A 27,675-nucleotide genomic window follows, 5' to 3' on the forward strand; every position below is an offset into this window, starting at 1 on the left:
AGTCAGGATCAGAGCTTGACAGCTTGGCTTTTTTGTGTCATTCTGGACTTTGACATCTCAAAAGCAAAAAGTGGTATTCTCAAAAAAAAAAAAAAAAAAAGTCAAAACTGGACAATGCTTTTAAAAAGAACATATCTTGCAAAATAATTAAAGAACGTTAGTCTTTTATCCTAATTTATTCTAATAACAAAAATTAATTGCATGCAAATTTTACTGTTTTACCTTTCTGAAACTGACTGAGCGCAGTCGCCTCTAGTCCTAGGAGCTCACGTATAGATTATAGGAAGGCCTGTGTCTCAGAGTTCCTACATCCATACCAGGTTCCCAGTAAACTCAGTCACTAGCATATGAATACAGGAATCATTTTATTTCAAAAATGTTCTTCTGAGCACATTTAGAAAGCTTGTGGGCTTTTAAGAAAAACCTACGTGGTCACTTCTGAGTTCCCTTCATAAGTTGAAAAAAAGATGGCGATGATGGTGATGATGAGATTAGCTAGACTGGTGATGATGGTGATGAGGGTGACAATGATGATATGATGATGATGATGGTATGATGATATCAGCTAGACTGATGGCTTAGAGATTCATATCACTTGCTGCTCTTCAGGAGGACCTAAGTTTAGGCCCCAGCACTCACATCAGACAGCTCACCACCTCCACCTCTGATAACTCAATCACCAGGGGATCTGATGCTCCTCCTGGCCTCTGTGGGCATCTGTCTGCACATGCTTGGCAGACACACAGACAGACACATGAATAAAAGCAAGCAAAAATTAAAAGAAAGATGACAGTGTTGATAATAAGGCTAATTCATGTCGACTACTTTAAACTTCTGATGGAGGCTCAAAATGAGATCGTTATTGGTTCTGTTCGTGTAGCCGCTCAGTGAGAATGTATTGGGAATGTAGTCTTTTTCACTTCGAGACAGCTGGGCAGAACCTTTCGCCTGGATCCTAACACAAACCACTTGATTTACTATAATGTATGCCGAACGATATGCATTTTACCATGTTTAGAGTGGACAGACTTCACTCTCAAGTGTTTTATTGTTGAATATTAACACACTTTAAGTAGGGTTCTGCAAGTCTTATGTTCCTAAAATTACATGTCATATTAAGTAGAAAGTAAAGTCCCTTCTGTGACCTTGGCAATTCCATTAGTCTCCAGGAATCTCAGCGTTCGGTTTGTTGTGTTTTGTGATTTTTGTGAATTGAGGAGTTGAGTAAAAGACTTCCTAAAGTAAGCCTGAATAATTTGTTAAGTGATTTCTTTTAATGCTTAATACAGAGGCACCCTATAGGAACAAGTTAAATAGAATCTTTGATTCTAGCCCAGACACTGGTATTTTTTTCAATTCCTTTTTTTTAAATGATTGACTAGAAAATAAACCCAAGGAAGCACATGAAGAATTGCTTGTTCCCTACAACATTTTTAGAGTCAATATTTCATAAAAGGGGCATATTCACTTTAAACAGAAGCAACCTTATAGGTATATAGAAATAGTTTTACATATAAATATATAAATATATTTACCTGTTTTAAAAATTAGTCGTAGTTTATCTCTTTCGGTCATAACAGACCTGTAACTAACACATAGTGTATTTTCAATTTAAAGCTTGTGTGTACAAATTATATCACTAAGTGAATGGTCTGAACATACAACGTACGCATTTGTGTGTGTGGAAAGAAATCTAATACAAAACTTATGCATACAGAAGGCACCAAACTCTGCTTACAGATATTACAATAATTACAACTTAAAATAACCTCATCGGTATGCCTATAACGGCTAAAGGGGTATGTTTCCTTTAAATTAAATGAACCCAGTAAAACTGGCAGACCATAAGTCACTCCAAAGAGCCTCACTTGGGAAATTCACCTGTCAGATTCAGTACCCTCAACAGAAGGTCTGGATATATCCTTTTCCGCCCAAGGTGAGAGGCAGTAGCTGCAGATGTGAAATGTCGGCTGAAGGAATAGTAACTACTCTAAGGGTCTGGTGGTCCTTTGTGAAAAAAAGTTTCTGAGATACTAGCAATAAGCACCTCACAAGAGAAAGCGCTAACACGGGTGCGCCAAGCCAAAGTAAGGTTTGCTTTAGTTTCTATACTTTGCGACTGGGCTTGGTTTTGTTTCTATTGTCATTTTCCCCTCCGATGGAGGAATTAAAGCAACATCGGGAACAACAAAACATACATCAAGCGTAAGACTTCAGATCCAATAGGATGCGGAAGTTTTATTTTTTTTTCTAATAGGTACACACAGCATGGACTGATCCTTCCTTGTCAGAGCTTTATGTTTGAAGCCATTAAGCTCCTTTCTCCTAATTCTCCATAAAATGCTAAACAATTATAATCTATATGCTCCCCATCTATTGGTCTGTCTCCCCACTCTCCTGGATCATCAGCTGACACAATCCACGAGGGCAGTGGGAGCAGAGATGGCGAGTGGGGGAGGATGTTTGTGTGTAGAAGCCCTGAAGAGTACATACAATGAATGACATCACTGGGACCAGACCAGCAGTCAGCAGGCAGATTAACTTTACTTAGGGTGATTCGGGACTTATAAAGTTTGGGGGGGGGCACTGAGGGTAGGAACATCCAGAATGAGCAAAGGTCATTGGCTGGGGGGTTTAGGGTACCTGGAGCGCCTCCTTAGCATGGGAAGCATTTCAGGAAACTCAGGTGATAGGAGAAAGGAAATTGATCCTGTAATCAAATTAAGGCCAGGTGACATTCTTCAGGTAGAGGGTTTTGAAGTCTCCAGACAAGATCAGAGAAGGAAAAGACTCGCTAATGAAGAGAGTCTTCCACATTGCGCTGAGCCCAAAGGCTATCCAGTCATGGTGGACTTCAACTTTAATTAGCAGTTTTCCCACACCCATTGTGCTGTGAGATAACAGAGTTTACTCCTTCAGTTCAACTGGGTTTTGGTACTTGTGCTCTCCAATTTGCCTCCAAACACCTAGTTCACATATTTCTCAGCCTTTAGCAATCACGATCAGACACTCTAATTGGATTTTCCCTCATCATCTATAAGAAAGAACATGAAGTACTTGTCTTTCTCTGTCTAAGTTTCTCCGGTTACATGACCAAACCTGAAATCGTTAAATAATTTTAAGAGTCATTGCTTTAAACTAGCTCCTGTCCTGGACCTAGACTGAAATTCAGTTACACCCATTCACAAATTATGTTTGATGGAGTTTGTTATCAACAAAGAACAAGCAAGCTGTTTATCTGACCTCCTAAAAGACCAAGAGAAATGAGAGATAAGAGTTTAAAGTGCCAATGGGCAGCTTCGCTCACTGTGATGAACAGTTACCTTAATCTTCTGCAGCCGGTAATATTTAATCCTTTAAAAATAACTTGAAGGAATCCATTGTTAGTGAAGCCATTAGTTTCCATTATTTTGCCTCACCTTTCCATGAAAAGTAATTTTGAAATCATCAGTCACCTGGTTCTTTTGCTTCCACTTCTTTTTAGTCTTTCTCTGCCTGTGAAATCAACTTTTGATTGATTTGTTTGTTTTTTGGGGTTTTTTTGTTTTTGTTTTTGTTTTGCTTCATTTGTTCCTTTTTGAGCTAGAGCCCCATGACATGGCCTCAGGATGGTATTAAATTCTCAGATCTTTTTCTGAAAGCTAGGTCTAGGGCTTGGTCATTCGAACACAAAGTCTATGTTATAGAATGAAACATTGCTTGACAGTAAGATTACAAATAAAGCCAAATCTTTCAAATCCTATCTTTCAAATAAGTCACTGTCATTTTATGCCCCAATTAAATATCCAGTGAATTATGGAGTAAATAGGGACCAAAATGTTTGGCATTTTTATTAATTAATGTTTATTGCTCAGATGCAATAAAATGGATTTCCAGAACCTCTTGTATTGAATAACCTAATAACTAGTCATGACTAAGTAAGGAAACGTCTAGAAAAAATTCAAATTTTTGTCTTAAGTCTTGCTTAATGAAATTATGTAGAGAAAGATGAAACTCTTGAGTGCTTCAACAGTTCTTGAGCAAGTTATGAGTGAATTAAATCTCTGTAGAGAGTATTCTGAGTTGAAATACCTCCTATGAAAACCCATACTGAGGGTCTGTGAGATGGTGGATGGGCTAGAGTCACTTAGTGTCACATCTGATGACCTGAGGCCAATCCCTAGATAGGTTAATCTCTTGGTAGAAGGAAAAACTGACTCCTGAAAGTTGTCCTCTGATCTCCATATGTATGTTAAAATAAAAATTCATGTGGAATAAATGTTCCTTTAAAGTTTAATCTAAGAAATGTCTAATCTCTTATGACATGATATTTTTAATGAAAAGAGGAAAATAGGAGACAGATTTATAGGAGATATAATGAAGACTACACAGGAAGACAGTCAAATAGCAGCCAACGATGAACATTTAGATGATTTCCTTCCTCACAGCCTGCAAAGGAATTAATCCAGTCAATGATCTCATGTTAGGCATCTAGTCTTTGTTGCCACAAGACAGTAAACTTCTGCCTGTTAGGGTTCCTCATCTGTGAGACATTCCTACACAAGAACGATAGTAAACTTAGAATTGATAACTTGTAAATGAACCCAGAGGTTTATACCACTGTTGTAATTGTTTCCGTTGAAATATATTGTAGATGCTTTGCAGACAAAGAAATTAAGAACATACAAGAATTTCAGAGTGATGTAGGGATAAACTCAATGACATCTCTTTTATTCTTTTAAACAGACTTTCATAATGTCATAGCCACATGTCTTGCTTTATGTATTCTCTATAGCCGTTTCACTCTGATAGAAAAACAAGAACATAAAAAGCAGCAGAGGCGTTGTGACCAGCAAAGCCTGGATCATGGAAAGCAGTGCCTCACATTGTCTAGAACAAGAATACTACTTAGATTTCTATCTGCTTGAGGTTGACAAAGAAAAGCCAGCAAATGGTCAAATCTGGTCACAGATCATCAGGGATCTAGATCAGGAATCCATTCAAAGGTTCATCAGAGTAGATATAAGCAATATTGACCAAAAGGAAAAGACCGAGGGATCACCTCTGCTTCTTCTTCCTTCTGGTGAGAGTGAAGCCAATTCAAAGAGAAAAAGGCTTCTGATGGACTAGAAGGAACAACTTCAGAGAGAACCGCAAAGATGCTTAAAGAATCAGTCACCTCAGGGGTTATGATTTAGCCAACTTTGATGGACCTAGAAAGAAGGTGCGTATTAATCACAGTTCATTTTAAAAGTAGATTACAGTAGCACATTCCAGTGAGGGTGAAAACAAAACAAATGAAAACCAAAACCTAGAAATGGTAAACAGCTCTGAAAATTCTTAATTCCAAGAAAAGAAGCTAGAAAATGATCAACTGATATACATCAATACTAATTGCATTTGGGAAGAAAAGACTAAATCTAGCTCAAAAAAGGATGGTGTGTATATATGTGTGTGTGTGTGTGTGTGTGTGTGTGTGTGTGTGTGTGTGTGTGTATGTGTGTGTGTTGGAGGAATCTCTCCTTAGTCTATGAATATGAAACATTAAACAAGTTATCTAATATACTCACAAGATGTCAGGTTGTGAAAGACTGGGGACGTAGCACTAAGGACTTCTAATTGTACGTGTACCCAGACCTAGATTCTCCAGAGTTGCTCCTAGAAAGCACAGAGGATACGAAATCTATAAGAATCTATAAGTGTATTTTGGAAGGTTCTAGATGTGAACTTCAACTATAATGTAATAGGATATAAGTATCAATAGTGATTGATGTGACATCAGTAACAACACGGTAGTCTTGAGGATGAATAACAATCAGTCACAGCTGACTTGAGACCCAGCAACTAACATACTAACCAAGGGTATCTCTGGCTTGGAAAAATGCAGAACACCCTCTAAGCACCCAAAAAAGTAATTAGTTGATACACCTTGATGCCACATCCTTCACAGCTAACACAGATGCTGTTCCTCACAGTGAGCTCCTAAGAGGTTTTGTACAGTAAGGTATGTGTGAACATGAATCCCTTCAACCCACCTCAAATTGTTGACTTTATGCTCTTTTTTTCTCATGGAAACAAATCTTTCTGGAAGTATTAAGAAAAGGAAGAGGAGAGATAGGAGAGAGAGAGAGAGAGAGAGAGAGAGAGAGAGAGAGAGAGAGAGAGAACACTGTAATATTATGAGGGTGGAACCTGCAGAAAATATCATCCTGGTGAATAAATGACTCACTGATGAAATTTGTTCAAAGGGCAGCAATGTGATAAAAATAAAATGAAATTCATTTATGATTTTTTTCTGTACGATGTGACTGCATACTAAATTAGAGTTAAGGGATAGAAGTTCATGTTCCAAGAATTGCTAGATATTAAAGTGCTTGATTGAGTAGCTCCTACAAGGCCTTGGATTCAGTTTCCAGGACAAAACCAAGTAAGGATGGAAGTTAGTTCAGTTTGAAGAAGAAGGTTATTTTATTTTGTACAATTTAAAAGTTATAAATATGAGTACTTATGGTCAAATTATAGGAATAAATACAATTTCATTTTTAAAGCAGGATCAAATTCACTAGCACATGATTGGATAACCAATTTGCCACCTTCATTTGGAATTTCTGTTCTCTCCTCCTGTGGGTCTACAGGCTTTGAGAAGTCTCTCAGAGTCCTCTGAACTCCTTGATTCTGTAGGAAACCCTTCTTTCCTGTTTACTCTTGTCCTGGATACACAGGTCATGTACTTCAGTGACAACAGATCCTTTCTCCCATGAGTCTTCTACCCAGTCTCCTTCTCCAAACATACTCAGGGAAGGTGCCGTCTTAATGCTTAAAGTTGTACAACTTAAAAGTTTGCCTCACAGAGGAAAAATATCTTCGAGAAGTGAATATTCATTTTAGGATCACATTTTAAAAGGTTTCAGTTCAACCACTTGATCTATTTTTGGACCACGATGAGGTAGACCATAATAAGAAAAGAGCATGAATAAATAAATGTGCTGAACTAACAGTGCCTAGAAGCAGACAAAGAGAAGGGGAGAGATTGGAACAATGTCTAGTTTCCAAACATGGCCCAGTTACTACTTCCTCAAACTAAGATCCAGTTTTTAAAGTCCCCACAACTTACCAAAATAGCACCACTAGAGGGGATCAAAGTCTTCAACACTTGAGCACAGGAACATGTTCTTTACAGACTTTAACATTCTACCTCTGGCCTCTGAGGCACATCTCATAAGGCAGGATGCACGTAGTCTGCCTCTAGGAGTCAGCAAACTCTCCACTGTTGTAACATTGTTCTAAAGTCCAAAGCTAAAAGTCTTCTGAAACTAAAGGAAACTCTCAGCAGTGAACTCTGGTAAAGTGAAAAAACGAGGCTGTGTTCCTTTAAGACACAACAGTAGAGAGGGAATATTCTACTGTGAGAGGGAAAAAGCTGTGGGATATAGAAAGTGGGGGATGGACCAACATGAGATTAAAACTCAGCAGAGGAAGCATTAAAAAAAAAAATCATAGTTCTTGGGACAACTATGGCCGTGCACATCTGTAATTCCAGCGTTTTGGAAGTTGAGGCAGGAGAATTGGAATTTTGAGCCCAATTGGACTGCACAGTTAGATTCCCCTCATCAACCCTCCTCCAAGAGGGGTTTGTAATTTCACATCCAGGGTTTAGGACAAGGAGTGTCATATAGTAAAACCTCAAGAGCATGGGTGGCCTTGTCCCTATGGCCATCACCACCTACAGGCTACACTCCACTTGATGTCTGTCTCAGCTGGATCCAAAAAAAAGGAGGTTTTCTAGGCAAACATTTTACTTTTCTGGTATCTCTAACTTCCCGGGGTCTCTATTGTGTCCTTAACTTCAAAGGTTGCCTTGTCAAAGACTCCCCACAGACATCCCAGTTCTCTCATACATTGCCTGACCTCCCAGGTTTTCCTTTAAAGTCTGATGGAAGCCTACATAAATGTAATTCTTATATATTCCATGCCTGCAAAACCAGCAGCTCGTGGATGATACCAAATACCCCACTTGAAGTAGTAGCTCCCCCTTTGAGCCTCCTACCCCCCACATCATTTAAACCATGGATAGAAATACTTTAGAATACCTGGGTATGCTGATCCTGGAAAAACACTTCCCTTGGCTACCCAATGTGAGCAGTGTTCTCTCAAGGAAAAATCTTCCAATTGAATTTATGTGTTCATCCCTCTGGCTACACTGTGCTTTGCTGACGACCTAGGTGTCTGCAAGGCATCTCCTATTATTCCAGCCCATTGTATTGCCTTCTTTGTAATGGTGCTAATCTCTATAATACTTCCTCTGGTTCAATCTTTTGTCTGCTTTTTTTCTGGGAACACTCTAAGCTTTCCTAACATTTTCATTCTTTCTGCTCTGTGTACATATTTCTCCCTATAGGTTGATTAAAAGTGGCCGGTATTACCCATGCTACATCCAAAGTCCCGATTGTCCCAACTCACCCACCAACAAGTCCCCGATTAAATGTCTTAGTAACAACAGCTGTTTTTTTATGTTAGGTTCAAAAGATGATCTAAGAAAATACAGTAGTTTATCACAATGAAGTGTTTGGGTTGCCTCAAAAAACATCTTTAAAACTTAGTAGCATACATAAAGCCTACCAAAAGATGTGAGTGAAATATTGTCAAGGATTTTGGCCCTTTCTCTCTTAGAATCAAGAGAAAGTTTAGTACTATAGAATCTATTATTAATGATGTGATCTTTTCCTCATGGTTTTAGACATGAAAATTGTTTATTTGCTGAAGTCAAGGCTAAGATAGAAAGCACAGCAATGTTCTGATGTATCCGAAGGAGGAAAAGATGTAGAGACCATCTTTTGTTATACTATACATGAGTATATAAAAACACATCATGAGATACATAACTCCAACAGCGTTGTGATGTTTACATTCTAAATATCTCCATGACAACAATTAATTCAGAGGGTACATTGCCTAAATTCTGGTGAACTAAAACAGTTAGATAGGCTATCATATTTTCTATTAAAAAAAAAAACTGTTTTAAGTCTTCCTATAGCCTCTGACTATTTATGATTGAAAATGGCTGCTAATTTATATTTCTTCCCGTAGCACAATAACTGTGAGAGATCGCTGTGTCACCTCTGTGAGTTTAAGTTATGTTTCCATGCAAAATACAAAAGGTTAATTACTGCTCAGAGCCTGATGCTTCTGTGGGAGTAACTGCAAGTTATTTATTACCCTTTGTCTTGTAAATTATGTTAATTTTGCTGGATTAACAATGTCAACTGGAAGAACGTTAATTAATTTAACAATTTAACAAGTTGGTTTTTTTTGTTTTTTGTTTTTTTTTTGTATTTTCTTCTGTTTCAGTTGATCTATCTTTAGTGAATGAGGATGATAATGCCATTTATTTCCTGGGAAATTCCCTTGGCCTTTAACCGAAGATGGTTAAAACATACCTGGAGGAAGAGCTAGATAAGTGGGCCAAAATGTAAGTACCGTGTTAAAAGGTGTAACTCTGCATCGGACGGAAGCATTTTCAAAGTTAAAAAAGGTGTCTGATTTGGGCAAGTTACACCCTACCATATTAGGACCAATGAAATCCTTATTTATATTAATTATCAATACTATAATATTTTGGTGAAATAATCTTGGATCAGAATAAGTCCAAATGACAAATTTGTGAGAGCGAGAGAGTGAAACAATGTATATAAACATGAAATCCCCTTTCCCACGTGTAAATCAATGTAGCCATTTTATCTCACATAGTTAATGACCAGTGAAGAAGTTAATTTACGATTTTAAGCGTTTTATGTTTAAATCATGACTAAGCTAATAGTGTCATCAAAAAATATGGAGTCCAGGCTTGTTAAGATAATAATAGGCTGAGTGACACCGATGATCATGGATGTACTGAGTGGGATATATCATTCGATCTTAGTATTTTTAACCTCTTACGGTTTCCTCCTAAGGGGCGGATAGTTAAAAACCATCCATTTCCATGCTTGCCATATTTGGATTCTTACCTGAGCACTCCTCTCTCCTGTGCTCTGTGATTACTTTTAGTCTTCTAATGGCCAACCCTTCCCTTCTTCCATTCCTCCTGAACCCTCATCTTCTTTAAGTTCACCTTCTCTGCCATGCATTACCTCTTAATGTCACTATTGTTGTGTTTATAAAAAGATAAAGGAGAGAGAAGGAAGATGTTTGGTGGATGGTAGGTGTAGAGAAAGGAGGTGCCCCCGCTGGCCCATGCTGAGACATTCCTTCCCCTTAAGGGACCAGCCACAAGATGGAATAGTATAGAATAGAGTTTATTCAGGCATGGGGAGGGGAGTCAAGGGGGTAGTAGAGGCAGAGAAAGGCAGAGAGAGAGTAGAGAAGTAGAGAAGCAGAGGCCAGCCATGAACACAGCTTCCTGTGGTGGGGAAGGCATGAAGGACAGAGCAGGAGCAGGAGAGAGAGGAGGGGGCAGTGTTGCCAGGTAATTATGGGCTGGAGCATACCTGGCTGTTGCCAGGTAACTGGAGCAGAGCTTAGACAAAATGCTAACACCCATCAACTCAAGATAATTGAGGTTCCCATTTAATTATCATTGTTTTTGAACCTTTGAGGCCTTTTACGTTTAGTTTTAAAAACAAACATCATAGCTCATTGTGAATTGTGATCCCATCAGTTAAAAAAAGAAAAACCCAGAGTTTACGATTTCTGAGTTCAGATACCCACATTTAACCCTCTACAATTCCCCCTTGAGTCGACAACTTAGAAACATCTATTTTCATTACTTTCATGTTCTTTGGTAAATAATCTGGCTTTATGTATCTTCTCTCTTTCTACAGTAATTACTTATAAAACCAAAATTAGGTACGTCTGTTAAATATTTAAATCTCTTGTCTTATTTCTGAATTGTAAACCCAAGTATTTTTAAAAGCCCCACCTCTGATCATATGAAAATAAGAAAAAATATCATTATGGAAATGAGTCCCACGTGAAGGTCAGGAAACAACATTTCAGAAAGATGAAGCCACATTAAATACGAATTCTGGAGCAGGCCATTTGGCACTCATAAAATCTCCCCGTTTCGTGACCTTTCCTCCTTTTCTGTGCTTCTTCCTACCTGCCTACTTCACACTGCCCACCCGAGGACAGCTACCAGGACTCTTAGGTAACATCGCAAAGTCCTTAATTTTCATGGTCAAGAATGAGAGCTCTCACATTAATGCAAGAACGATGAAAGCTTATATAATTTATTAAGCATGTTGTAATTTCATCTCCGTAGCTTTTATGCGTAGGTTTCAAAATACACATCATCACATTTGAAAGCATTTTGGACTAGCAGGTTTTAGGATTTAATAAATGAGGGTCACAGTTAATAAAAATGGTTGATATTCATTTCGGTCCTTAATGTTGAGAGCAGAGTTAAATTGGATGATTTTGCACTTTTGAAAGTGTCTTTCCCCCTTGAATACTCGGGCAGCCGGGCTTTGCATTTTTATGCTCTAGGTATTTAAAAGATGCTGCCCTGCTGCTCTATTCATTCCGCATCACACCTCAAACCACGGAGGGCTGGTTGACGATTGTTGAGATGTTACAATTAGGTTTCAGGAAAGCGCCTGTCTCCCAGAGCATCGGCTATTGTTGCGGTCCCCTTTCATGTTTTACTTTGTGAGCAGAGACAAAGCCCGAGTCTTAGTTAAGTCCTCCCAGTGCTCATTAGACAAATGATTCACCCAGGAGTGTGCTTTAAATCTGAAGGCAAGGAAAACTGAATTAAAAGCCTATTCTAAGCAAAAGAGCTCCACCCCTTCTAGCTTTGATCCCCGTACTTCCCCTTCCCCTCAGCCCTGGAGACCTAAATCAACCTTGTGGCCTGGCTTGCTCCTCAGTAGCAGCAGGGTTCCAGATGTGTACTTACACTTCCGGTCCTCATCCTTCCGTTCCCCCCCCCGTACCCCCCCCAAGGCCACCTTGCCTGCACATCTTTGATCCAAAAACAGTTTTTATTTGCCTTTTTTTCCCGAAAAAAAATATTTAATTTGAAACTACTTGTAGCCTTTTCTCTATGAGACTCTGCGGGAAAGATTTTTTATTTTTTTCTGATCAACTTAGCTCCGATTAATGAGAAGACCTGAAAACTTGACAGCAGAGAGATCATTGAGAGAAAGCAGGTTATAGGAACAGACAGGGGAAAAGGAAAAAGAAAGAAAACCTTTTCTTAATATAGTGGCTAGCTAAAGAGCAGGGCACGAGGGATAACTTCAGTGACTCCTAGGGAAACACAGGAGGCTGTGTGGGATCTTTCACAACGGTGCTGGAGTTAGTGAGCAGTATCCTTGGCTGGAAACTTCCGGAAAAGATGGTAGGAAACTGGCTCTGCCCTCTGAATTTGGGTCTGTGGCAGCCTTACCTCAAGGAGTCCTTAAGCCAAGTTTAGACCGTTTCTTTTTCTTTTTTTTTTTTTAACTTGCTTTGTGTGCACATTTAAATCATGTTTAAATTGTTAAAATATGATTTTATTTAAACTGTGGCACTGCGGTAGGCTCTCTGTCCTTTCTGTTCCATTTCTGACTATAGTTTTGGTTTCAGTATTAATCTCCTTACACCATTTGACCCTAGGTCTGGGACTTCCCAGTATTGTGGTAAGCTTTCACAGACATCCTGCCTATCTATTCACGGCATAACTTACTTCTGATAGTAACTAATCTTCTACTCTATGAACTTCATGTTTGATTACTTAATACTAAAGGAAAGTCAATGATCAAAACACAGCGGTTTAGCGCTGGACTTTATAAAACCCTAAGATGACAGAGTACCAGGCACTGACAAATTTATAAAGAATAGAAATCCATTTTCTCATAATTCTACAAAACTAAGGCATGAGAAGACTTGGTGCCTGCTGGAGGCTGTTCTCTATTTCCCAAATGCTGCTTCTTGCCACGTCACAAGTGATGGGTGGTGCATGCACCTTAAAACTGTGAGTCCTGTTCAAGACTCTGCCCACGTCTTAAGTCAGCGTTTCTCAACCTGTATGTCTCGACTCCTTCAGAAGTCTAACAACCCTCTCAGGGGTCGCCTAAGACCATTGGAAAACACAGATATCAGATATCTACATTACAATTCATAACATTAACAAAATTACTGTTATGAAGTAGCAACAAAAATAATTTTAAGGTTGGAGGTCACCACAACATGAGGAACTGTATTAAAGCGGCATTATGAAGATTCCATTCCAAACCACTGGTTTAAATGTTACTACTTTAAATACAACCACATCCCACATCGATGACTTACATTTTAACTTACTACTTTGGTTATACTAAGTGTTTCTTCTACAATTTCTACTTTTTTTTTTCTTTTTTCTTTTTTTCGGAGCTGGGGACCGAACCCAGGGCCTTGTGCTTGCTAGGAAAGTGCTCTACCGCTGAGCTAAATCCCCAACCCCCAATTTCTACTTATTGAAGAAAAAAACTGCAACCTGTCTCAAATTTATTATTAGCTTTTATCTGTGTTTGTTTTAAAATCCTTACTACTGTTATTTTGTAATTTGATTCTCAGTCATGAGATTTCTAAGATTCATCTTAATAGGTAAAATTATATTTTAATTCCAATGTATATGTTCTGTCAATGAAATTATATAATTCTAACATTCTGAAATAGAAAAGTTATAAGATAAACAGACTCATTTGCTATATAATGATTATCAATAAGATTGCTATAATCTTGAACATGGTGTCATAAACCTAATATCAGTGCTCTGGAAATTGAAACAGAATTGTGAATTTGAAGATACCATTAAATATGGAATAAGGCCTTGTCTTGATAATAAAAAGGAAATGTCCTATAATAATAAATAATAATATTCTTTAATCTCTTGGAATGTGAGAAGAGATAGTCTATCAGTCTACAAATTTTGAGGATATGTTTTATTTTAAATATTTAATAACAGTCTACATTATTTAAAGGAAAGTAGCATGATAATAATCATAATTGTAAACTTCAGTAGGAAGGCAAAAATCCATCAATTATAAGAGCATATTTTACATTGAGAAACATGCATCAAATCCCAAAGACAGAACCTAGAACTATGGCATTCAAGTCATCTGCATTTTCAAATCTGCTAGATTGATGTCTTAGAGAAATGCCTGCCGGGCTTGTGCCTTTACAGGGGCGTTTTAAAGAGACTGACAGCTTAGGTAGGAGTAGTTAAAACAGAAATGTCCTGTTGGTTTATACTTCAGGAACATTCCAACTAGCTGACATGGGATGATTTAAAGGACCGGGTGCTTATGGCCAGTGTGATGATGAAGTAGACCAGAGATGTTTTCACCTGAAGGCCACTATAACAGTTTTATTCAACTATGAGTTTCTTCTTTTAAATAAAGGGGGGGGGGCACATGATTGAAAAGTACAGCTTTTTAGAACCATTGTTAGCTATTCATCAATTAGGTCATGGATGAAATTGTGCTTCATTAAAAAGAAGCTTTGGAAATTTATTGATTTACTTACTGGGAAAGTTTTCTAAAATAAGGGCTCTTCTCATTTTGTAGGATGGGTAAAATATGGTCCTATTCTAAAGAGAATCCAATCTTCTATTAACTTCCTAATTAGATGTTGTATCCTGAAATCTAATTTCATGAGCAAATATTGCTTGTAGCCATCTCGCAAAACACCCCACTCCTGGCAATGATTAATGTCCTGCTATTACGTTAACTCTTCACATTCTTTCCGACATTGGTAAAGGATTGCAGCTGTGCTAGGCTTATTTTAAGCAACTTTGAATGAAAGCAATCTCCTATCTTCCTTAACTCTAACACATATGTTTATAACTGCACTTTAATCTACATCAATTCTTCCTAATGACAGGCCACTTTACTTTGGGTTTATTTGGATAAAATGTTCTAAATACATTTCACTACCCCAGGCTAGCAGTCTGACAAAATGAGGAAGTAGCCTTAGTGTGTAATATTTTAAAGAGAGGAAGATGCCAAAGCCTTGCAGGGAGAAACACATCCCTAAAGATTATTACCATGGTGTCTACCAGAGTGAGAAGTAGGTGGCATAATATTCTGAGATATAAATTCTCTGAGGCAGAACATAGAATTTTACTACCTAGATGTAATAAGATATATTGTGCTATCATCAAAGGCCAGGGAGCTCTATGTGATTAAAATAAAAAAGGATCCAAGTATCTGCCTTTAACTACCATTTAATGATAATGATTTTTGTCTTTAACATTTATATTGGGAGTCTAGAGAGGCAAGCTGCAGGCTATCTAATAATAATATGAATAATAATAACTAGCAATCGAATTGCCCTTTTCTTCCTCCTAGTTCTTAGCAGCCTATGTTTATTCACACAGAAAGTCCGTCTCCTTCATCTCAGTTTATATGGTAATGGAAATATTAGCTTAAAAATTCCTGTTATGCATCACATGTTGATGAAGGCAGTTAAGCATTAGATTTACATGAGAGGAGATGAGTCAGCAAAGGAATATTGTACATCCATCTTTTTTAAATGTTATCTCATTTTTTCCCCCTGCTAACCCTTTAAGGAACATATTGTCACCCATTTATCTACTTTTACAGATGGGGAAAACTAGCACCTGTAAGTTTCCAATGAGTACGGCCTCCCTCTAGTAAAGACCTGAGGTTGACTCATGCTTTATGATAAAAGCCAACGGTCGAGCATTCAGAATGTTGTTGGTAGCATGGCATCAAATGTGCAGCCATCCCAGCTCACCACAGGCTGATAAGAATTTCACTAGGTTGAGATAAACCTTGACTTTCTCTTAGATAAAAAGCATGTGCACGATCCTTATTTCCTAGTCTACAAGGTGTCAGACTCACACCAATCCATTTCAGAGTTATGGAAGACATGAACAGGCAACAGCACTCTAAATGCTCCTCTAAACACCTTCATTCAGTTACCTCTTCACTTTCATGTGTAGTATTATTCTTCCCCATAGGATGGAAATTTCTTTGTAATGAAATATTTGTATTTTCTCCCCTTCCAAAAAACCTGCTAAAAAAATGTACTGCAGTAATAAAATTAAGCTGTGCTATGATAGGTCAATCCCTATAAAATAGGTTAAAATATCATGTTAATTATGATTGTTACTAAATTTTATTATTTCCATAAGATATTATCACAAGTATAGTCACGGTAATATATTTTATCACATTAATAAATTTAATAGTACACGTAATTTTGTATAGCTATGACTTGCAGGCTACAGGTACAGAGTAGAATGTTCCAAAAGCCTTGAAAATTTCAAAATAAACAAAAATATAGTAACTTAGACTGGAAAATGTTTTTAAAAATGAAATACGACATAGATAATCTCTTATCAACAACAGTAAAAAAATGTAAGCAATGAAGAAAAAATGATAACTCTTAAACCTAATAACTGGGTATTACTTCTTGATTTTAAAGTGTTATGTATTAATATTCCTAAGACAACATTCAAAGGTATTGGTTACTTGTCTTGGCAGTGTGACCAAAGCTTGCAAAGAACCAACTTAAGAAGGAAAGATGTATTTTGACTCATGGTTTGAGGGTATGGTCTACCAGGGTATGGAATGTGTGAGACTGCAGCTCTCTGCTCCTGGGAGAGCAATATGAGGCTGTTTGCTCATATCTGAGGAGATTAAGAAACAAAGACATAGGACTGGCCTACAAACCACTCCCCACCCCTCCCCATTACCCACTTTTTTCAGGTTCCACCTTTTAAAGGATCTTTACCTCTGAAAACAGGATCCCCCAACTTATGAATACTCATGTTCCAGTAGAGGAACCCAAGTTAACCACTAGAATAAATTGATATACATAGAAATACTTAATGTTAATAATCAAAAAACTCACACACATGCACACACACACACACAAACACACACATACACATTCCCCATCAACACCATACAACTAAGAAGTGATTATGTCCCTTTTCAATTGCAGAGGAGCCAATGGCCATGAGGTAGGGAAACGTCCTTGGATTATAGGAGATGAGAGCATTGTAAGCCTTATGAAGGACATTGTAGGTAAGTACAAAGCACAGCACATGCTTCTTCAAAGGAATCTTTTTCAAAAGATAAAGTTTAGCTATGAAAGTAAGTAATAGGTCTTATTGATTGACATTTTGATTTCTAAGTTAAGCCATAATGGGGAGATATATATATATATATATATATATATATATGTGTATATATATATATATCTCACCTATAAATAAATAATAATAAAACAACAATATAACAATATATTATTAATAATATAATATTTTATCCAAAAATTTTTATGTGCAATAGAATATCAATATACATGGTATAAAAATATCTGTTATTTTTGGCTCTTTCAATTATTTGTTTTCTTAATTCTCTATTTTGTGGTACTGGGGATGAGCCCCAGTTCCTCATTCCAAATAGGCAAGTATTCTCCACTCAGATTCACCCAGGTCTGCTAAGTAACTCCTTGTTTTTAATAAAATCTTCCTCTGTAACCCAGGCAACTCAGAGCACTTTCCTTGGTCTCCTAAACTTGGGGATTATAGACATGTTCATCTTCTTATATACTTTTAAATCCCTACTTATCACCTCCAATGAGGAAAAGCTCGTTTCATCCATTTTAATCAACTTTTTAAAAAATATAAATGAATACTCTAATACCATTACATGATAAACATTAATTTTCATTAATGTGTTTAGTGCAAGGCACTGATTTATTTCCATTTAAATTGGTCTTCCATTTAAATTAAGACCGAGTCAGGTAAAGGAACCAAGGATGAGGCATAGGGTTGCTGAGTTTATGGTCAATGAGACTGGTAGTGAGACCCCATCCTAAACTTGACTAACTAAAATTAAATGAACAATGTTTTATTGTTTTAAGTGTGTGTGTGTGTGTGTGTGTGTGTGTGTGTGTGTGTGTGTTTGGTAGAATAAGAATGGTCCCCATAAACTCATATATTTGAGTGTTTGGTTCCTAGAAAGATTAGGAGGTGTGGCCTGTTAGAGGAGTTTGGAGAGGTGTGTCACTCAGGGTAGGCTTTGAGGCTTTGAGGGCTCATCTTTCTCTAAACCCATCCATCAGGATGTAAACTTTCACTTACTGTTTCAGCACATGCTGCCTGCCACCATGATATTTTTCACAATGATCAGGAACTCAGCGTCTGAAACTGTAAACAAGAACCCAATTGATTGCTTTCTTTTATAATTGCCTTGGTATGGTATTCATCAAAGGACTAGATCTCTCTCTCTCTCTCTCTCTCTCTCTCTCTCTCTCTCTCTCTGTGTGTGTGTGTGTGTGTGTGTGTGTGTGTAAATAAATAGAGGCCAGAAAAGGCCTTTGAATCCCCTAGAATTGGAGTTTTATGCAGTTCTAGGCAGTCTCAACATTGATGCTGGGAATGAATGCATCTTGGGTACTTTGAAATAGCAATATGGCCCAAACATTCATCCCTTTAACATTAACTGTAATAAAACTAGTGTTAGTTTGTGGCATAATGAAGTTCCTAAATTAAATTTTGTATCCTATTGGTAGGATTAATGATCTTTTAGATAATAAATTATTTCATTGTCTTGAATATCAGCATTGACTGAAATTTTATGTGAAATTTAGAGTACATTATACTTTTTAATTTTTGTATGTTGTATGAAAATATTTGACGTATTTTAGTAGGAAATTCCTGGTTTCCAAATGATTTTCAAAATCTCGCCCCGTTGTCAGAAAGTATAAAACTATTTATAGTTGTCTCATTTGATTCTGGGCAAACCACTAGAAGATTTCACCTACATGGACCACAAGTAGAATTAGAAAGGAGAAGTAAGACTATGGCAAACCATGAAAATGTAATGAATGGAATGTTTGTTCAAAAATAATTTCTGATCCTTTACTGAATATCCCAAGGCTCTTCTGAGGAATAAGTGAAGACAAAAAGGATTCCAGGCCATATCCTGACTACAAAACATAAATTAATATGCAAATAACCACTGAAACAAGGAAGCCCACAATGGGTCATTGTCACTTGTGTTATCACAGGAACTGAGGTTTTAGTTGACTGAGAATAAGTCATATTCATGGAATATATATCTGAACGCTCACTCAGAAACTATTTAAGGCATTAGAAAAATGTGCAGTCTCAATGGATGAAATAGAAAGCCAAAATGAATGAAGTAGATTGGTAGAGGAAGACGTTTGCTAATTGCTTTTGTAGAAATAAATAAAAACAAATATGCAATAAACCAAATTTTAATCTAATAAAAGAAAAACAGATAAATGACAACCTTTGCATTACTCTGGTGATTATCTTTCAAAGGTTGGAAATTGCCAAGTCAAGTGTATAAGGGAGTATGTATGAAGATAGAAATAAAAGAGAGACCAGTTCCTCTAACCCTTGTACGTGACCTCCAGGCTGCTCCAGGCTCCTCATTCAGTGTTAGCATTCTGTCTAAGCTCCACCCTCACAGTTACCTGGCAATAGCTAGGTATGCCTGACGCTATAAAAGGGACTGCTTGCCCACTCCTCTCTCTCTTGCTCTTGCTCCATTACTATTATCCACTTCTCCCTTTGTCCCTTCTCTCCCCATTCCCCTCCCCCCTTCTCTCCACGTGCTCATGATGGCCTCTCTCTCTCTCTCCCTCTTCCTCCCCCTCACTCTCCCTCTCCCTTCCCCTTCCCCTTCCTCTCCCCTCCTCCTCCCCCTCCACTCCTCTGCCCTCCTACCTTCTTTACTCCCATCCTCATGCCCTGAATAAACTATTCTATACTATACTGCATGCAGCTGGTCCCTCGGGGGGAAGGGATGCCTTAACATGGGCATGCAGAGGCACCCCCTTCCCCCAGAGCTCCATAGAACATAATCCCCCCTCCGCCCCCACCCCTCCTTTATTTTTTATTAAAAAACATTGGTGCTGAAACCCAGGACATATCCTCTCTTCATCTCTCCTTTATCTTTTTATTAACACAACCATCAGAGTGTCAAAGACTGGAGGGTTGGAAGCTGGGGAAACCTGGCCCAGGAAGAGGAACAGCATGCATATCAGTCAGCCTAGGCTGCCATAACAAAGACTGGGCGATTTTTAAAAGAACCGATTTTTCTCTCTGAGGCTAACAGCTCATGATCTAAATGTTACCAGGCTCTCTTCCTGGCTTGCAAAAACCAATTTTACATTTTTACCCAGTGGGATTAAGACCTCACCTCTATGACCCCAATCGTTAATTAACACAGGGGATGAGGACTTCAGCATATGGCCTTGAGAAGGCACATTTAATTCATAACATACAAATGTAAGCATGCTCTTAGTGGCTGTTAGAACTCACCTGAAGATGGGGCCTTCTCTGTGCTTTAAGTCTAAAGGTTCAAACAGGGGACTATTTTCTCCTTACTGTAAACAATATCGCATGTTTAGTGATCATCTTTCACATTGTAAAACTACATTGCTATGTTATCTATTACAAGATTTTAAACTCTGAATCAAAAGCTTGCAAGCAAGAGTAACATTACTTTCCAATTTTATTGAGTTCCTAAGGTGCAAATTTCTATTGGTTTAATGAGGCCATATTATGGGATCTGAATATTTAGTGCACTCCGAAAATACTTCAGAAAGATGACAGGAACAATATAAGCAAATGTGTCTCCACAGACCAGAAGTATAGCTGTTATGAAAGTGCTCAGGAGCGTGCAAGCGCCCGGGCAGCACAGGAAAAGATCAGAGAGTGAGATCTGCATTAAGAGCCTTTATAAGAAGCTGTAGGGTGTGAGGGCTACCTGGGTCTAGAACACAAAAAAAAAGGGCATCCAAGCTCAGGAAGGTTAGAAGCGCAGCATCCCCTGCTCCCAGAGAGGTTCTCTAGGAGCAGCACCCTTGACACAGCTGTCAGAAACCCGGGTGCATGACAAAAGAGGGAACTCACAAAGAAACAATATGCATTGTAGGTGGCGGTGGACTGAATGGTGGTTTCATAGAGCAGCCACAAAGTTTCAGTTTTTGAATACTGTTCATGTTTATTTAAATTACTAACGGATGATAAATGAAAACCTGGGACTGCGTATTTATATTAATTCAACATGAGAGTTTATGTTTCTGTAGCTGTAAAATGTGTGTGTGCATGTAAGTGTACATGCGTGTGTGTATGTATGTGTGTATGTGTGTGTGTATTTGTGTGTGTGTGTGTATTTGGTTGTGTTTGTGTGTTTTGTGTTTATGTGTGTATTTTTATGTGTATGTGTGTGTGTGTGTGTATGTGTGTGTGTGCATGTGTTGTGTGTTTGTATGTGTTTGTGTATGTGTATGTGTGTGCGTGTATGTATATGTGGTGTGTGTGTGTATGAATGTGTGTGTGTATATGTGTGTGTGAGTGTGTGTATGTGTGTATACCAGGTTGTTTTTCAGATAACAACTGCATTCAAAGCCTGTTATTTTGTTTTTAGTATTTATCATCCTCAAAGGGGGAGTTAGTATATTTATATACAGGCCAGGGAAATTGTAATATGATATTATTTAGTAAGATTTATTTATAAAGCCAATAAACTCTACATGATTTTACTTTGACTACTTAAAAGTTTATAGGGCTATTGCAACTCATTAAATGTACAAGTTTTTTGTTGCTCAATAAATACAAGCATGTCACATAAAGGTAGCCAAAATTTCAAAGCAGTCACCTTCCACTGCTGTTAATGAGGAGAATAAAAAAAGAACTGTAGGTAGTCAGTTTGTTTAAAAGGCCTAAAGATTTCTAAATTTGAAGAAGCTGCATTAATTGACCTTTGCTTTGTTAAATGTTATCTAGTTTGCAAATACTATACAGTGTCATGTGACTCACATTCTGATGTGTCTCTCATTGGAAACCAGTTCTGACATTGAACTGTGTAAACCATCACTTTATTAAATTCTGACACCTACTTCCCAGAGTCAGATACACTTTCCACATTCTGTCCAGCTCATTTTAAAGAACAAAATCTGACACAGCAGTCATGTGAGAGGTCCCATAGGCCCTTGTCATGTATGCCTTCAGTCCTTGGGTCTGCTTTCTAACTCAGAACCTGTGGAGCTGAGTTCTCGGAGGCTCAATATCTTGTCCATGTCTGAACAGTAGGTAGATGAGATGACAAGTTCCACCCATCTGTTCACATGGTCTTTCTTCTGACATCACCTAAGTCATACCATGTTAGGAATGACAGGAGACCTCCTTATCATTAGGAGGAAGAATGAGTTTTAAGAGCTCTGTCCCAAAAGCTTGGAGTAAAGAGCCCACCATAAGAGACATCTCTTCCTATTTTTGCACCCTTTTTATTTGAAATTTTTTATTAATTAATTTAGAAACATTTCAGTTTCCAATATAAAAATCCATATAAAAGATAATTAATCTTGAAATATTAAAATACAAAGTATCTATTTCATATACATAAAAGTCAATAAGACATATAATTTCCCAAAGCTTCAAGTCATATATAAAAACATGATTGCCACCTTAAGTACATGGGTTTGTGCTATAACTCATAATTTTTCCAGTGAAATATCTCTAATATTTTATTGTTTACAGAATATAGACAGAATTTTCATATAAGTGAACTAAAAGGAATATTTTAAAAGATTAATTTTTATGATTTAAATAAATACTATACCCTAAATTAGTTCTAAAATTGTATGTAATAGAGAAATATTTATTCCTTAATTTAAATTTTAAAATACCAATTCAATGCTTATATTAGTAGAATGAGTTCTTTTTTATCTTTTTTTAATTTTGTGTGAAAGCACAAAATTAACTTTGTAAGTCTTGATTGGTTATTTTTACTTTATAATTAGGTAAGGTTACCCTAAAGAAGAGGTTGCATGATATTAACAAATGTCTACTCACGCTCAACAAGGGAATGTACAAAAGAGAAAAGTAATAATACCATCAAAGTCTAATTTGATGACCTAATGAATTTATTGGGATAACTTACAGTAGTGTGAGTTGTATTACAGATATCCCACTGCAGCAGGGTCAATGACTCTCTAACTTAGGAGTTTAAAGGTTGGAGCTATTTACACAATTTTCAGATAGTTCAATGGATTGGAAAATATTCCCTTCTTATTAATTCTTACTGCATCTTAGTTTTGGGGGCGGGGGGGGGAAGAAAGGCTTTGTGAATCTGGTAAGTTTTAGGAACTTTCTGAGACTTTTATGAGTTGTCTCACTGAGTCTTAGCAAACTTGACTTTAGAACTTCCTAAATTTGAAAAAGCTTCCCTCAGGGATGGCATGTTTGAAATCAGAGGAAATTGTTACAGGGACTTGGGAATTTAACTTAATGGCAAGGGTTCAGATCTAGCAAGGTCAAGGCCCTGGATTCAGTCACTAGTATCAGAGACAAACAAGAGTAAATGCTAACATAGTAGCAGAATAAATTGTCTTATGAATTAACTACAGGAGTTTGGTCTTTATCAAAAATAAAATAATAAAAAAAATCCAACAAAAACAACAACAACAATAACAACAAATAAGACAGAAAAGGGAGCTAGACTAGGTTCATCTCAGGAAATGTTATTGTGGCAAATAAACACGACCTGTTTGGAAATCTGGCTGTCTCTCAGACCCTAATTTCTAAAGCTAGATAAAAAGTTGGTTTCACTTGGATGACTAGAAATACAAATGTGGTTTTAGGCCTGCTTTATTGGAAACTTAGTGTGGGAGCTTTGTTCAAAGCAATGACTCTTTATTTAAGTTTTGTTCATTTCGCTTGTCAAAAATTGACAATGTTTTTATAGTTACAATATTTCTTTTAACCTTTGTTACAAAGAGATTCTTAGGAAGAAAATATACACAAATTTAAAGGAACAAATATTGTTAACAACTTCAAAATTGTATATTTTAGTGCATCATCATTTTCTCTCTCTCTCTCTCTCTCTCTCTCTCTGTGTGTGTGTGTGTGTGTGTGTGTGTGTGTGTGTGTGTGTGTGTGTGTGTGTGTCTGTCCTCAAATGGCACCTAGGGCCTTACATAAGGATATAAGTATTCTATCACTATGCCATGCTTCCTGCTCTATTACAGCTTTTATTATTCTTCCTTACATTGTATCATAAGAAACATAAATTGACTCCAGATGATATGACTTAAATACCATGGAATAATTAAATAACAATGAAGTATGGAAAGTTACTTTTCCTTGGTTGTTAAGCTATCTACATATGTCCTGAACAGACAGACATGTCTTATTCTAGACATTGTTAGATCTTCTAGTTACTTGAAAGCATAGTCTTTAGTTTAGCATAAGATTCTTTAAAAAGAATTTCAATGGGGCACTGACAGTTATGCATACACACTGATACCTCTAGAATCAACAGGAAGGGAGAGAGACAATGAACGGGCATATTTATTCAGACATAAAAGAATTTCAATTTTGGGTATGAAGAAAAACTATTAATAAAACATTTTATATAGAGCCAACAATTCCACAACACATGGAACATGGAGTAACTTTCCCTTATAATTAATGTCATATTATCAAAATGCTAGAAATAGATGTGCTAGAGAATATTATTAGGATTATTATTAAGTCTACTTCCCTTGAATACATAAAAATTACCAAGGGATAGAAGCATGCATTTGAGCTTATAAAAATGGAATATGAACATATTTTCTCTATGAAACTTGTGGTTGACCATAAGAGGGGCAATGATCCCCAGGTGATGTGCTTCAACTATTCCAGAGCCTTCTTCATGCACTCACCATCACTAGGGGCCAGAGAAATTTGCAACTGTAAGAATTCCTTAGGGCTTTGCCTAATTACAGTCCTGACATCAAGTGCACAATAGCATCTGCATCTGCTTAATGAAGCAGAAAGAAGATGATACGACAGTCCAAGTGGATTGCCTTACCCAACAGGACTTGCTTAGGGGCTTGCTCTTTTCAGCTTGCATAACTTTCAAATTATATTGGGATAAAAGAGACAAAGAAGGAAATCAGTTATGAACCTGGGCCTCCCATACTTAACTCACTGGCAATGTCTATAAACAGTGCTTTTGAATGTAATTTTGAACAAAAATTATTATTATTTGTGAGACTTTGGGTCAGTCTTATTTTAGTATCAGTTTCTATACTGATACAATGAAGGAAACCTACAATAGATTCTGTTTGCTGAATGGTTGTGTGAAATAGTACAAGTTGTAGGTTTCCAAGTGTCAGTGCACTTCCTCTGCGGAGTCTGTAATGGTTTAGCTCACTTTAGACTTCCAGATGTGAAATTAAAAATTATTGCTTTATGGCAATGGCTCCAGAAATGTTACCTTGCCAGGCTTCCATACAAGAATACAGTGCTTGCATTTAGATGCAAAGAATAAACAAGCCAGAAAATACCCACCTCAGATGAAGCAACTCCCACTATGACATTTATCAAAGAAAATCACAGGCGGTCCCCTAAGGGGGAGAGCTTTCCAAGTTCTTAAGCTTTCAGAAAGCTTCAAAAAGGCTGCACTCTGAATAATTTTAGGTCATGATGTTTCCTCATTAATTCAAAGAAGGCTCTTAGGACAAGAAAGGGAACAAGGAGAGGCTACTTGAAAGAGTTTCATTTAACTTAAATTATCTCTTAGATAATATTGAAATATTGTAGAACAATTTTGTTTTCAAGGTACAACTTGAACCCATGAGGTCAATTAGGTATACTTTCCTTTGAAAACAAACTAAAAATCAGTTTGGTTTGCATAGCTCTGATGTTGAGAATAATTTGCTCTTAAGTGCCTTTAGCTATATTCACAGTAAACATTTCTGTTGGTGCTTTAAGACTTTATACTAACATCCCTCCTGCACATACCTAGGTATGCATATTTGCATCTTAGATAAATGGACCCTGCCTTTGGGCTCGGCTCAGCAGTACCTTACGGTGGCATTTGGTGAAGCGCTCTGGTGAATTTCATTTGCAGTCGTCACAATAAGGATAATGGTGTGGGGATAAATAATCACTCAAACTAGAGAGAGACTATTGACAAAGAATTGGACAAGAGTGAGCATGGCCTTGAAAGTGAGGAAGAAATGCCACGATATTAACTCAGACCAGTGCGCCTAAGCAGCACACTCTTGAAGCATTAGAACTTGCCCGGGGATGGGGATTTAGCTCAGTGGTAGAGCGCTTGCCTCGCAAGCTCAAGGCCCTGGGTTTGGTCCTCAACTCCAGAAAAGAAAAGAACTTGCCCATGCCAGAAACATTTTAGGTCCTCTAAAATGAACTGGATATCATGTGAGAGACCATAATTTCCCCAGAACGTGGTACTTTTAATAAATTTGCAATGCTTAAGCAAAACCCATTTTTGTTTTTAAATGTTTCCCTTCATTAATCCTACTTTCTTAGCATACTGTTTTCATTCTTTCTGTTTCTCCTTTTACTTTCTGCTTCAAAACTTCTTAATAAGTGGTTTTCATAATAAATATTGATGAACAAAAATGAATCAGTCATATAATCAAGACCAAAACCATAGGACGGAGTTTTATTTCAGAAGAATCAGTAAAAAATTATGCTGCAATATAGAGAAACAGATAGAATAATATTGATAACACTCATTTTAATACCACATTTCAAAGGTACTTTTTGTGTGGGAGAAGGTATATATCATTCATTTCGTGGGATGTAAGCCTATCATGTCCACTTACTGTGTCTACAGATGTAGAAGGAGATTGTTTTCCTGGCCCTTTGATTTTAGATCTGCTCCCCTCTAAAATGGGCTGTCTTTTAACACTCACCACTTCTTCATAAATTGTACAATAAATAATGAAATCCATTTAGCAAAACAAATAGCCTTTGACCAAAGGAAAATACAGGCTTCTCCTTGAATGTCTATGTTAATATATGAATTCATCAGTTAATCACTCATTTCCAATGACCCCACTCCAAATGCACTTACCCTGAAATTTATCAAACTTATTATTCCATTGACTTCTATGTTTCTAAAGGGAACTCACAGGTAGGCTTTTGAGTAAACAGTGTATGACCACTGTATTTTCCATAAGATATATTTTATTTAGTAGATTTATTAACTTTGTGATAGATATTTTCCTCAGTCTTGGTGAGGAAAGTAGTTCTAGGTTTGTTCGTTCTTTAAAGAAACATCTGGAAAGTTGAGCCACAGAAGCTATGAGAGCTCCTCTAGCTGTCAAGTTACAAGGGTAGGCTCTGTTTCCCTCCTAATTCCAATTCTCAAACATGGGCCATCAGGTCCACTGATGAATTCTGCATGTGTTTTCATCAGATGGTATACATTTATATTGTCTTTTTCTTCCTGCATATGAGTAAATCAATAAAGGTATTTAAGCTCTGGCATTTTGCCATACAGCTCTTTTGTCCTGGCAACTGCGACCAACCTCACTGTGATAACAGTGAAATATGCTTAGAAGAGCCAACTTCTGTTACTACAGGTAAACTTTAGCTTGACGTTGGAAACAACCAACTTTAAAGATATGATTAATCCTAATTTCATTTTACAGGTACACACACATGAAAAGTACTCTTTGAGGACTTTGCAAACTGATAATAATAGGATAAATTAATCTCAATTTTCAGGTCATAGAAATGATTATTATTTTGGATTTGTTATTGATAACATAAAAAGTAGAATACTATTATTTATCTTTGCTTACATGTATGTAAGTCCAGGTATAATTTGGTAAATCAGTCAGGCAGGAACACCTCCGCCCTTCATAATGATACATTAATATGCCCTTATCTCTAAAACCATTGATATAATTGAGTAA

General features: G+C 37.2%; 1 protein-coding gene across 1 annotated transcript in view; it reads left to right on the forward strand.

The window, feature by feature from the left end:
* Positions 1–27,675, forward strand: part of Kynu (kynureninase) — a 129,611-nt gene that overhangs the window by 16,966 nt on the left and 84,970 nt on the right. Inside the window, 2 exon segments of the mRNA XM_032901922.1 lie at positions 9,328–9,448; positions 16,912–16,994. Of these exon segments, the coding sequence (XP_032757813.1) occupies positions 9,328–9,448; positions 16,912–16,994 (204 nt within the window).

This window comes from Rattus rattus, chromosome 5 (assembly GCF_011064425.1).
Source record: "Rattus rattus isolate New Zealand chromosome 5, Rrattus_CSIRO_v1, whole genome shotgun sequence".
Taxonomy (NCBI): domain Eukaryota; kingdom Metazoa; phylum Chordata; class Mammalia; order Rodentia; family Muridae; genus Rattus; species Rattus rattus.